Below are 13,956 nucleotides of genomic sequence, written 5' to 3'. Positions count from 1 at the left end.
GGCTCACTGGAGGTTAAAAAGAAGCAGATCTGATTCTTCTACATCGGCGTCTTCTGCACGTAGAGCGGCACCGAGCATCTGAAGGGAGGGAGATGGAGTGACAAACACTTATCATCAGAACTTTACACGCGGCACACTCCGACATCTGCTGAGATGAAGACCACTGTGCCAGAAGCAAGCTAATGAAGAGTCTGAGCTGCAGAGACCCGTCTCTGTAATTCCAGACATGTGTGAGCGCGTGGCGAGGCGACAGGTGACTCGTTAGGCTTGAAGCTCCCTTAATGGAGCCATCAGATTGTGCGCCGCCGCGGCCCCCGGGTCAGGGAGTACGGCGCCAGGAACAAATGATGAGGGCTGCGCTGCGAGGAGGTGTGTGCGCCGCGCCGCTCTCCGAGTAATGAGGGACGCGCACGCCGCCTCCACTTCCCATCTTCACCTTCACGGGAGACGCCTGGCTCCTCTCCGCAACATAATGGACTTTTATTGTGTTTACCACGGAGGAGAGGAGATAACGAAGAGGAAGGAGGGAGCGTCACGGCGGGGGCAGAGTGACAGGGCCGCGCCGGGCTCCTCCGCGCCTAGCTCCAGACTCGTTTAGCCATCATGTCTGGAATAAAGAGGACCTGTAATGCTGATATATAAAAACAGCCTAAAGCCCCATACACACTATCAGATTATCTGCTGAGTTTTTCCTTCAGATTTACCAAAACCATATAATATGAGGCAGGGCCGTCTTTAATATTGATTGGGCCCTGGGCAAAATTTCCTTGGGCCCCCATGCAGTTTTGCTCTCCACCTGCTCTGAGACATACAATAAATAGCAGCTAGACTCAAAATCAGTTTACTGAATCAGATCAGGCAGCTATTGCAATTGGTTGCCAGAGGTTACAGTGTATCATTACCGCTCACTGACTGGTTGTTAGAAGTTGCAGTGTATCATTACCACTCACTGACTGGTTGCCAGAGGTTACAGTGTATCATTACCGCTCACTGACTGGTTGCTAGAGGCTGCAGTGTATCATTACCGCTCACTGACTGGTTGCCAGAGGTTACAGTGTATCATTACCGCTCACTGACTGGTTGCTAGAGGTTGCAGTGTATCATTACCACTCACTGACTGGTTGCCAGAGGTTACAGTGTATCATTACCGCTCACTGACTGGTTACTAGAGGTTACAGCACACATTACAGCTCACTAATTAGTCGCTAGAGTTTACAGCACATGATTTCTGCTTGTTGAGATTACTGTACAATAATACTGCTCACTGATTCATTGCTATAGGTTACAGCACATCATCTCCTCACTCCAGGGGTCATGCTATACATATGGATGCCGTCTTTATTTACATATCTATGCAGCTATTTGCATATGAATGCTGCTGCTATTTATATATGAATGCTGGTTATTTACATGTAAACACAGGGTCTGCAGGTGAGTCATCTGTACACAACAAAAGGGCAGAGCTGGGCAGCATTAATAGCAGCACTTCACACTGAGATATCAGGACACGGCAAGAGACAAGGAAATTTAAACTGGGATAGTTGGCAAGTATGAGGCAGCTGCTTTGGGCCCCACAACAATGACAGGGCCCAGGGCAGCTGCCCCATTTGCCCTGCCTTAAAAACGGCCCTGATATGAGGACAAACCTTAGGAGTTTCAATGTGTATGCAATCAGGCAGGCCCTTCTACTACATGGTTTTGGTAAATCTGAAGGAAAAACTCGGCAGATAATCTGATAGTGTGTATGGGGCTTAAGTATACCTTCACAGGTCACGGATTTGTTATTCAGCCATGCCGATATAATACCGCAACGTCTGTCTTTGTAGACAGTGAACACACACCATTCATTCATGGAAGCCATAGTACGACTTCTATGACTGGTGGTTGGAAAGGGGAGAGCAAAGTTGGCAGTGATTGATGAGTGCTTATGAGGGGTTCCTTAGCTCAATTACCCCACCACCACCCCAGAAGGTTATGGCAGTGGTGGGGTTGAGGAGTAGTGATGGACGAACTTCCGACGGGACGTTTCGCGAACGCGAAACGCGAACGGGCACAAACGTTCGCGAAAACGACCGTTCGCCGCGGGCTCCATTGACTTCAATGGGAGGCGAATTTCGCAAACCTTTAGGTCGAATTTGCGGCCACGGGGTAATTATTAGGGGGTAGCACGTAGTCCCACCACCTGGACAATAGCATAATACATGTATGAGGTGAATTTGGGATCGATAACTACAAGCATTTTTTTTTTATTTGGGAAATTGTTCTGACAATTCAGGACTATGGAGCTAATGAAGGCAATGGAGGAGAGGGAAGGTCAGGGACCAGGGTAGGCAAACAAGAGGGTGCAGGAGATACAGAGCACTGACAGCAGCACCGTAATACAGAGCACTGACATCAGCACCGTGACATACAGCGCTGACAGCAGCTCCGTGACATACAGCGCTGACAGCAGCTCCGTGACATACAGCGCTGACAGCAGCTCCGTGACATACAGCGCTGACAGCAGCTCCGTGACATACAGCGCTGACAGCAGCTCCGTGACATACAGCGCTGACAGCAGCACCGTGACATACAGCGCTGACAGCAGCTCCGTGACATACAGCGCTGACAGCAGCTCCGTGACATACAGCGCTGACAGCAGCTCCGTGACATACAGCGCTGACAGCAGCTCCGTGACATACAGCGCTGACAGCAGCTCCGTGACATACAGCGCTGACAGCAGCACCGTGACATACAGCGCTGACAGCAGCTCCGTGACATACAGCGCTGACAGCAGCTCCGTGACATACAGCGCTGACAGCAGCTCCGTGACATACAGCGCTGACAGCAGCTCCGTGACATACAGCGCTGACAGCAGCTCCGTGACATACAGCGCTGACAGCAGCTCCGTGACATACAGCGCTGACAGCAGCTCCGTGACATACAGCGCTGACAGCAGCTCCGTGACATACAGCGCTGACAGCAGCTCCGTGACATACAGCGCTGACAGCAGCTCCGTGACATACAGCGCTGACAGCAGCTCCGTGACATACAGCGCTGACAGCAGCTCCGTGACATACAGCGCTGACAGCAGCACCGTAAGCAGCCCCAGGAGGAAGTCAGCACAGCACAGGGATGGTGTGATCCCCTCATAATAAGAACCCCCAGGAGGAAGTCAGCACAGCACAGGGATGGTGGGAGCCCCTCATAATAAGAACACCCAGGAGGAAGTCAGCACAGCACAGGGATGGTGGGAACCCCTCATAATAAGCAGCCCCAGTAGAAATATGACACCGCTCAACCTCTTCAAAGAGGAGGGTAGGGGCATATAGTACGGTGTGCTTTTTTGGGTCAGGGAAGTGAGCCAAATGAATTAAGAAGGTCTGTGTGCTTGATTCCAAAAATTGTTTATAGACATATACATGGTCTACTGATCACATGTGTTGAATTCCTCCGAGATCCATGCCTCATTCATTTTTAGAAATGTGAGGTAGTTAACACTGTGGTGAGCTAGGCGAGTACGCTTATCGGTCACAATCCCCCCTGCTGCGCTGAACGTCCTTTCGGACAGGACACTGGATGAGGGGCAAGCCAACAGTTCGATTGCAAATTGGGCAAGCTCTGGCCAGAGGTCAAGCCTGCCCACCCAGTAGTCTAGGGGTTCATCACTCCTCAGAGCGTCCACATCGGCCGTTAACCCAATGTAGTCGGACACCTGACGGTCTAGGCGTTCCCTGATGCTGGATCCGGATGACACCTGTCGATGGGTCGGCTGAAAGAATGACCTCATATCCGAAGTCACCAACACATCTTCAAACCGGCCTCTTCTTGCAGGCGCTGTTGGATTGGTACCCGCAAATCCTTCTCTGGGAGTGGGAATTGCTCCTCTGCCAGCGCACGCAAAAGCAGAATGCAGCATTTCTCGAAGCAAGGCCTGGAAGTGCTGCATTCTGACAGCCCTCTGCGACGGCGGTAACATTTCCGCCATTTTGTGTTTGTACCGGGGGTCTAAGTACGTTGCCACCCAGTACTGGTCCTTGACCCTCATGCTTTTTATACGGGGGTCCCTATTAAAACACTGGAGCATGAAGGCCCCCATTTGCACTAAAGTGGAAGCGGTGTGGTGGCCTGGCTCCTGCTCATCATCCAGGATAATGTCGTCCTCTTCATTCTCCTCTCCCCATCCTCGCACAACAGGGATCCCAGAAAGGTTTAAAGCATGCTCTTCTTGCTCCTGCTCATCCGCCCCGGCACCATCCTCCTCTGACTCCTCATCAGACTCCTGTTGTTGACTTGTCTCAGATAGAGTAGCCCCCCCTGGGAATTCATCCAGCATTGCGACTTCCTCATCTTCCCGCTCCTGCTCCTCCACAGCCTGATCAATGACACGACGCAATGCACGCTCCAGAAAGAAGGCATAAGGTACCATGTCACTGATGGCGCCATGGCTGCGACTGACCAGTTTGGTGATCTCCTCAAATGGCCGCAGAAGTCTGCATGTGTCGCGCATGAGCAGCCACTGGCGCGGTGAAAAAAAACCCAGCTCCCCAGAACCGTTTCTTTCGCAGAGTTCATACAGGTAGACGTTAACTGCACGTTTCTGCTGGAGCAGCCTATCAAGCATATAGAAGGTTGAGTTCCATCGCGTCGGGCAATCGCAAATAAGACGTCTGACCGGCAGATGGTGTCGCCGCTGAATGTCAGCAAGGCGAGCCATGGCCGTGTAAGATCTTCTGAAATGGGCCGAGATTTTCCTTGCCTGCCGCAAGATGTCCTGGACCCCAGGGTATTTGACAAGGAATCGCTGCACGACCAAGTTTAAGACGTGTGCCATGCACGGCACGTGCGTGATTTTGCCCTGTTTCAATGCGCTAAGCAGATTGGCACCGTTGTCACACACCACTTTACCAACTGTCAAATTGAGCGGTGTTAGCCACTCATCTGCCTGTGAACGCAAAGCTGAAAGGAGTGCCGGGCCAGTGTGGCTCTTTGCTTCCAGGCACAACAGACGCAGCACGGCATGGCAACGTCTCACCTGGCATGTGGAATAGGTTCTGGGGAGCTTGGGCGGTGCAGTGGAAGAGACGCTAGCAGCGGAAAAGGAGGAGGCAGCTGAGGAGGAGAGGGAGGAGGATGGAGTAGGAGGAGGAGAAGAAGAGTCAGGCCTGCATGCAATCCGTGGCGGTAAAACCAAATCTACACGGGTGCCACGGGTTACATGCTTGACGGCCGTCAGAAGGTTCACCCAGTGGGCAGTAAAACTGATATACCTTCCCTGCCCGTGTTTGCTAGACCACGTGTCTGTGGTCAGATGTATCTTGGCACCGACACTGTGTGCCAGAGATACATTCACTTGCCGCTGAACATGGCCATATAGCTCTGGGATGCCCTTCTCTGAGAAATACTTCCTTCCTGGGACCTTCCATTGTGGTGTTCCAATGGCCACAAATTTGCGAAAGGCCTCCGAGTCCACCAGTTTATATGGCAGTAGTTGGCGGGCTATGAGTTCTGACAAGCCAGCCGCCAACCGTTGGGCAAGAGGGTTATCCGGCGTCATCATTTTTTTACGCTCAAACATTAGGCCCACGGAAGCCTGCCTTTTTGCAGAAAAATGTGAGCTTGGCGTGATGGAAGGTGGAGTGGAGGACAATTGTGAGGAGAGAGGAGAAGGAGAAGTAGAAGACGAGGCTGGACGGTGAGAGCCTGCAGTGTGGCTTTGTGTGTTCCGTTGCTCCCACTGGGCTCGGTGATGGCTGCTCATGTGCCTTCTTAAGGCGGTCGTCCCTAGGTGAGTATTGGGCTTACCGCGACTAACGCGTTGACTGCAAAGATTGCAGATGGCAACGCTATTGTCAGCAGCGGACACGTTAAAAAAAGCCCACACTGCGGAGCCATGTGCCGGTGTCCTGGGAGCGCCAGATGTGACCGTACATGGTCGATGACTCGCTCCTGATACATTTGCAGTCTGCTTTGTCCCTGCTGTGCAATGTAAGTCATTGCTGCTTCTCCTCCCTATCTGCTGGTCCATATCTCCCTCTGAACTCCCCTCCTCTTCCTCTCTTGTGGGCACCCACGTGACATCACTAGACACGTCATCATCAACGTCACCTTCCCCACCGCTATAAGTAGAGTAGGCAGCAACACCGGGGACCAACCTCCTCCTTGGGCTGATCTGGGTACTGGCGTCAGACTGCTGAGTAGCGCTTGTTGCTACCTCCTCTTCCTGATCCAATACCAAGAGTGGCTGCGCATCAGAAATGTCCTCTTGATATGGATCGGAAAATAATTCCAGTGACTCAAGCGGAAGGTATGTGGTGGTGGTGGTGGTGGTCGTGTTGTTGGTGGTAGTGTCTTTGGGGGTGCACATAGCAGAGAGTGAAGAAGAGGGTGCAGATCGAGAGGATGAGGAGGGTGCAGAAGAGTAAGGCTGAGCGAGCCACTCAACCAAGTCTGGTGCATCCTTTAAAGTAATTGAACGCACCTTCTGCAACTTCCCACTTTGGCTCAAGCCTGTTGCTCCTGCCCTACCCCTACCACCCCTGCGGAAGGGCCTGCCTCTTCCTCTGCCTGTCATTTTTTAAATGACCCTGTGACAAAACTCTTAGTCCCTATACCGATGAAGGACTGCTGCAGTATAGGGCAGCGGTCAGCAGTGGTGCACGTCAACCCTATCTATTGTGGACCGATAGCGGTCCTTACAGAACAGCAGACTGTAACGCACTCAGGCCTATGTACCGTAGCACCCTATACCAAGTTACCAGTCCTTATAAGAACTTTTGTGGACCAAGCAGGTTGTGTATTAGTGTTTAGCAGACTGTACGTCAGTCCCTATACCGCTGAAGGACTGCTGCAGTATAGGGCAGCGGTCAGCAGTGGTGCACGTCAACCCTATCTATTGTGGACCGATAGCGGTCCTTACAGAACAGCAGACTGTACCGCACTCAAGCCTATGTACCGTAGCACCCTATACCAAGTTACCAGTCCTTATAAGAACTTTTGTGGAACAAGCAGGTTGTGTGTTAGTGATTAGCAGACTGTACGTCAGTCCCTATACCGCTGAAGGACTGCTGCAGTATAGGTGAGCGGTCAGCAGTGGTGCACGTCAACCCTATCTATTGTGGACCGATAGCGGTCCTTACAGAACAGCAGACTGTACCGCACTCAAGCCTATGTACCGTAGCACCCTATACCAAGTTACCAGTCCTTATAAGAACTTTTGTGGAACAAGCAGGTTGTGTGTTAGTGATTAGCAGACTGTACGTCAGTCCCTATACCAATGAAGGACTGCTGCAGTATAGGGCAGCGGTCAGCAGTAGTGCACGGCAACCCTATGTATTGTGGACCGATAGCGGTCCTTACAGAACAGCAGACTGTAACGCACTCAGGCCTATGTACCGTAGCACCCTATACCAAGTTACCAGTCCTTATAAGAACTTTTGTGGACCAAGCAGGTTGTGTGTTAGTGATTAGCAGACTGTACGTCAGTCCCTATACCAATGAAGGACTGCTGCAGTATAGGGCAGCGGTCAGCAGTAGTGCACGGCAACCCTATGTATTGTGGACCGATAGCGGTCCTTACAGAACAGCAGACTGTACTGCACTCAGGCCTATGTACCGTAGCACCCTATACCAAGTTACCAGTCCTTATAAAAACTTTTGTGGACCAAGCAGGTTGTGTGTTAGTGTTTAGCAGACTGTGCGTCAGTCCCTATACCGCTGAAGGACTGCTGCAGTATAGGGCAGCGGTCAGCAGTAGTGCACGGCAACCCTATGTATTGTGGACCGATAGCGGTCCTTACAGAACAGCAGACTGTAACGCACTCAGGCCTATGTACCGTAGCACCCTATACCAAGTTACCAGTCCTTATAAGAACTTTTGTGGACCAAGCAGGTTGTGTGTTAGTGTTTAGCAGACTGTGCGTCAGTCCCTATACCGCTGAAGGACTGCTGCAGTATAGGGCAGCGGTCAGCAGTAGTGCACGTCAACCCTATGTATTGTGGACCGATAGCGGTCCTTACAGAACAGCAGACTGTAACGCACTCAGGCCTATGTACCGTAGCACCCTATACCAAGTTACCAGTCCTTATAAGAACTTTTGTGGACCAAGCAGGTTGTGTGTTAGTGATTAGCAGACTGTACGTCAGTCCCTATACCAATGAAGGACTGCTGCAGTATAGGGCAGCGGTCAGCAGTAGTGCACGGCAACCCTATGTATTGTGGACCGATAGCGGTCCTTACAGAACAGCAGACTGTAACGCACTCAGGCCTATGTACCGTAGCACCCTATACCAAGTTACCAGTCCTTATAAGAACTTTTGTGGACCAAGCAGGTTGTGTGTTAGTGATTAGCAGACTGTACGTCAGTCCCTATACCAATGAAGGACTGCTGCAGTATAGGGCAGCGGTCAGCAGTAGTGCACGGCAACCCTATGTATTGTGGACCGATAGCGGTCCTTACAGAACAGCAGACTGTAACGCACTCAGGCCTATGTACCGTAGCACCCTATACCAAGTTACCAGTCCTTATAAGAACTTTTGTGGACCAAGCAGGTTGTGTGTTAGTGTTTAGCAGACTGTGCGTCAGTCCCTATACCGCTGAAGGACTGCTGCAGTATAGGGCAGCGGTCAGCAGTAGTGCACGTCAACCCTATGTATTGTGGACCGATAGCGGTCCTTACAGAACAGCAGACTGTAACGCACTCAGGCCTATGTACCGTAGCACCCTATACCAAGTTACCAGTCCTTATAAGAACTTTTGTGGACCAAGCAGGTTGTGTATTAGTGTTTAGCAGACTGTGCGTCAGTCCCTATACCGCTGAAGGACTGCTGCAGTATAGGGCAGCGGTCAGCAGTAGTGCACGGCAACCCTATGTATTGTGGACCGATAGCGGTCCTTACAGAACAGCAGACTGTACCGCACCCAAGCCTATGTACCGTAGCACCCTAGACAGACCAAGTTACCAGTCCTGATAAAGAGCTTTGTGGAACAAGTGAGTTGTGAATGATTAGCAGACTGCAGCAGAAGGGCAGCAGTCAAGTATAATATTCTTTCTATATTTGGAAGAAAGAATATTATACGTGTACAAGCCTATTACCGTACCACTGATACCAGTCCTGAAAAGAACCTTTGTGGAACTAATAGTAACAGCAAGTCTTTAAAATTATCCTCACTGCCTGACACACTGCTTCCTGCCTGTCCCTATACAAATTGGCAAAAAAGAGTAGGCTGGAACGATTAGCTGGAACAGCTCTTTTGTGGACCTGATAGTAACAGCTAATGATGATGATGATGATGATGATGAAGAAAGACTAATCTGGCTGAGCTGTCCCTAAAATAGCAGCATACAGCGCTCTGTCCCTTTATCTAAACTGACAAAAGAAACTCAGGCTGCTGACCTAACACCTATACCAGTCCTGAAAAGAACTTTTGTGTACCAAATAGCTAGCGTTTTCTCTGTCCCTACTCCACACAGGATCCTTTCCCTACAGTGACAGAAGAAAGAATGTAAAATGGCCACCGGATCGGGTGTATTTATAGGTTAGGGGGAATGTCCAAGTGTCCATGAGCTGTCATGTCTCAATTGGTTGTCCTGTAACACATGATAAACGTGTCACGAAAGGTTAAAGTTCTTGTATACATTAAACACGTAAGTCCGCCGGGGCGAACGACGGAAAAAGGCGTTCGAACCCGCGGACGGCGAAAGTCGGAAATTCGCCGCGAAACGACCGCCGGGCGAACCGTTCGGCCATCACTATTGAGGAGCATAAGATGGAAGATTTTAACTAAGTTTCCCAAATTTTCACATTTCTTTCAACTCCGGTGTGTTTTGCAAAATGTTGAGAGTTTACCAAAATTTCCAGATTCGCTCATTCTTCATGAATTACATTGTGTTTTGCCAAAATGATAAAATTTTACCCAAATTTTCAGATTTTCACATTCCTCATCAACACTTATATGTTTTCCCAAAATAGTGCAATTTTCACCAAACTTTCCAGATTTTCACCTAGCTCATCAACTCCAAAATGTTTGGCCAAAATGGCAAAATTTTACCAAAATGTAATTTTTTTTTTTTGCTTTGATATTTTCAAGCCACTTTCACCTCCCATAATTGCCCCAATATTGGTGTCTGTTTGAAGAATAGTGGCTCATTGTTGGTGTCATCGGGAGGAATAGTGCCCCATCATTGGTGTCATTGGGAGAAATAGCGGCCATTCATTGGTGTCAGTGGGAGGAATGGTGCTCCATTATTGGTATCAGTGGCTGGAATAGTGCCCCATCATTGGTGTCAGTGAGAGGAATAGTGCCCCATCATTGTTGTCATTGGGAGGAATAGTGCCCCATTATTGGTATCAGTGGGTGGAATAGTGCCCCATCATTGGTATCAGTGGAAGGAACAGTGCCCCATCATTGGTATCAGTGGGTGGAATAGTGCCCCATCATTAGTATCATCAGTGGGAGGAATAGTGCCCCATCATTGGTATCATCAGTGTGAGGAATAGTGCCCCATCATTGGTATCATCAGTGGGGGGAATAGTGCCCCATCATTGGTATCATCAGTGGGAGGAATAGTGCCCCACCATTGGTATCATCAGTGGGAGGAATAGTGCCCCATCATTGGTATCATCAGTGGGAGGAATAGTGCACTATTCCACCCACTGATACCAATGATGGGGCACCATTCCTCCCACTGACACCAATGATGGGGCACTATTCTTCCCACTGACACCAATGATGGGGCACCATTCCTCCCACTGACACCAATGATGGGGCACCATTCCTCCAACTGACACCAATGATGGGGCACTATTCCTCCCACTGACACCAATGATGGGGCACCATTCCTCCCACTGACACCAATGATGGGGCACCATTCCTCCAACTGACACCAATGATGGGGCACTATTCCTCCCACTGATACCAATGATGGGGCACTATTCCTCCCACTGACACCAATGACGGAGTACTATTCCTCCTACTGACACCAATGATGGGGCACTATTCCTCCCACTGACACCAACAATGGGGCACTGTTTTTCCACTGACAACAACAATTGCGCACTATTCCTTCTAATGACATTAATTTTCACTCCCACTGGAACCAACAATGGGGCAATATTCCTTCCATTGACACCAACAAATGCACACTATTACTTCCACTGACAACAACAATTGGGCACTATTCCTCCCACTGACACCAATGATGGGGCACTATTCCTCCCTCTGACACCAATGATGGGGCACTATTACGCCCACTGACACCAACAATTGTGCACTATTCCTTTCAATGACATTAACAATGGCACACTATTCCCTCCAATGACACCAACAATGGGGTACTATATCTCCCACTGACACCACTGATGGGGCACTATTCCTCCCACTGATACCAATGACGGGGCACTATTCCTCCCACTGATACCAATGACGGGGCACTATTCCTCCGACAGATACCAATGATGGGGCACTATTCCTCCCACTGATACCAATGATGGGGCACTATTCCTCCCTCGGACACCAATGATGGGGCACTATTACGCCCACTGACACCAACAATTGTGCACTATTCCTTTCAATGACATTAACAATGGCGCACTATTCCCTCCAATGACACCAGCAATGGGGTACTATATCTCCCACTGACACCACTGATGGGGCACCATTCCTCCCACTGATACCAATGATGGGGCACTATTCCCCCCACTGACACCGACAATTGGGCACTATTCCTTCCTATACCCAAGCACCGTTGATGGGATATTATTTGCACAGTGATAATTTAATTTTTTTTTAAATGGACAAGCCCCGCACGTGAAATACAATCGAACAGCAAAGCATGTAGAAATGTGAAATTGACATCGGAATCTACTTTAAGGTGAACTTTACAACAATGAATTAAAATGTGCAAATTAATGAAACATGATATAGCTTCCCCTTATCGGTGCTTGGATTCAGCGTGCCAATCCAGCCGCCCCCCCCCCCACCACCACCACCACCACCACACTATAAACTTCACAGGAAATGTCATCTTAGTGAGCCATTGAAATACTATTGCTGTAATTGCTTTTACCCAGAGGACATTGCTGAAGATCGTATTACTTCAAATCTAATTGTAACCCAAATATCACCCCGGATAATAAAATCAACAGCAACATATGTTTGTACTTATAAATGATAGTATTTAGTAATTACAGTTTACTTAGGATATCACACTATATGAAATGCCTATTAAAGAGAGAATTATTCTCTGGAGCTGAATGTACAGTGCTAATCATTACAGAAACCCTCTGCAAACATTTATCTGTAGACAGCCGTGAGAATTCCCTGTAATAGTTTGTGTCTCTGCTCCTCCCACAATGGTGAGATTTCCTATAATAGTTTGTGTCTCTGCCCCTCCCACAATGGTGAGATTTCCTATAATAGTTTGTGTCTCTGCCCCTCTCACAATGGTGAGATTTCCCTGCAGTAGTTTGTGTCTCTGCCCCTCCCACAATGGTGAGATTTCTCTGCAGTATTTTATGTCTCTGCCCCTCCCACAATGGTGAGATTTCTCTGCAGTATTTTATGTCTCTGCCCCTCCCACAATGATGAGATTTCCTATAATAGTTTGTGTCTCTGCCCCTCCCATAATAGTGAGATTTCCCTGCAGTACTTTGTGTCTCTGCTCCTCCCACAATGATGTGATTTCACTGCAGTACATTGTGTCTTTGCCCCTCCCACAATGGCAGGATTTCCTGCAGTAGTTTGTGTCTCTGCCCCTCCCACAATGATGAGATTTCCCTGCAGTACATTGTGTCTTTGCCCCTCCCACAATGGCAGGATTTCCTGCAGTAGTTTGTGTCTCTGCCCCTCCCACAATGGTGTGATTTCCTTTAATAGTTTGTATCTCTGTCCTTCCCATAATAGAGAGATTTCCCTGCAGTAGTTTGTGTCTCTGCCCCTCCCACAATGGTGAGATTTCTCTGCAGTAGTTTGTGTCTCTGCCCCTCCCACAATGGTGAGATTTCCCTGCAGTAGTTTGTGTCTCTGCCCCTCCCACAATGGTGAGATTTCTCTGCAGTATTTTATGTCTCTGCCCCTCCCACAATGATGAGATTTCCTATTATAGTTTGTGTCTCTGCCCCTCCCACAATGATGTGATTTCCCGCAGTAGTTTGTGTCTCTGCCCCTCCCACAATTGTGAGATTTCCTGCAGTAGTTTGTGTCTCTGCCCCTCCCACAATGGTGAGATTTCTCTGCAGTAGTTTGTGTCTCTGCCCCTCCCACAATTATGAGATTTCCTATAATAGTTTGTGTCTCTGCCCCTCCCACAATGGTGTGATTTCCTTTAATAGTTTGTGTCTCTGTCCTTCCCATAATAGAGAGATTTCCCTGCAGTACTTTGTGTCTCTGCCCCTCCCACAATGGTGAGATTTCTCTGCAGTACTTTGTGTCTCTGCCCCTCCCACAATGGTGAGATTTCCTGCAGTACTTTGTGTCTTTGTCCCTCCCACAATGGTGAAATTTTCTGCAGTACTTTGTATCACCACTACTATCTCTCATGCTATAGGTACTCACACTGGACATTGAGCTGCACTGTAGCCTCTCTGGGTCGGATGTTGAAGCCATTATACCGCGCCGTCTGACACTTGTAAGTCCCGCTCATCTCCCGTGTAACATTTTCCAGTCGTAGTCTACCATCGGGAGTTTCCACCACCAATTCACCGGAGGAGAATCCACCTTCCTTATCCACGCGGGTCCACAGAATGGGAGGAAGCGGCTTCCCCCGCACCTCACACACCAGCTCTGCAAGGGAGCCCTCCCGTACGGTGATGACTGCCCGTTCCTTGGGTACACTGAGCGACGGAGGGACTGCCGGAGAACAAGAGATCACAGGAACATTTTGGTCATTTGCACAGTTCTAGGTGTTATCTTCCACATCCACCTGCTCATTGGCTGGCTGCATCTTATTGGGGCTGGGGCATTGGCAACCAATGAC

At 49.4% G+C, this 13,956-nt stretch overlaps 1 protein-coding gene across 1 annotated transcript in view; it reads right to left on the bottom strand.

Moving 5' to 3' along the window:
• MDGA1 (MAM domain containing glycosylphosphatidylinositol anchor 1) overlaps positions 1-13,956 on the bottom strand; it is a 487,363-nt gene that overhangs the window by 165,472 nt on the left and 307,935 nt on the right. The window contains exon 8 of the mRNA XM_077485391.1: positions 13,536-13,829. Within this exon, the coding sequence (XP_077341517.1) occupies positions 13,536-13,829 (294 nt within the window). The remainder of the gene's footprint in view (positions 1-13,535; positions 13,830-13,956) is intronic.

The sequence above is a fragment of the Lithobates pipiens genome, unplaced genomic scaffold (assembly GCF_037356315.1).
Source record: "Lithobates pipiens isolate NorthernLeopardFrog02 unplaced genomic scaffold, aLitPip1_a1.2 Scaffold_18, whole genome shotgun sequence".
Lineage (NCBI taxonomy): Eukaryota > Metazoa > Chordata > Amphibia > Anura > Ranidae > Lithobates > Lithobates pipiens.
The sequence above is the reverse complement of the archived record's forward strand: the minus strand, read 5'-3'. Positions and strand labels throughout refer to the sequence as shown.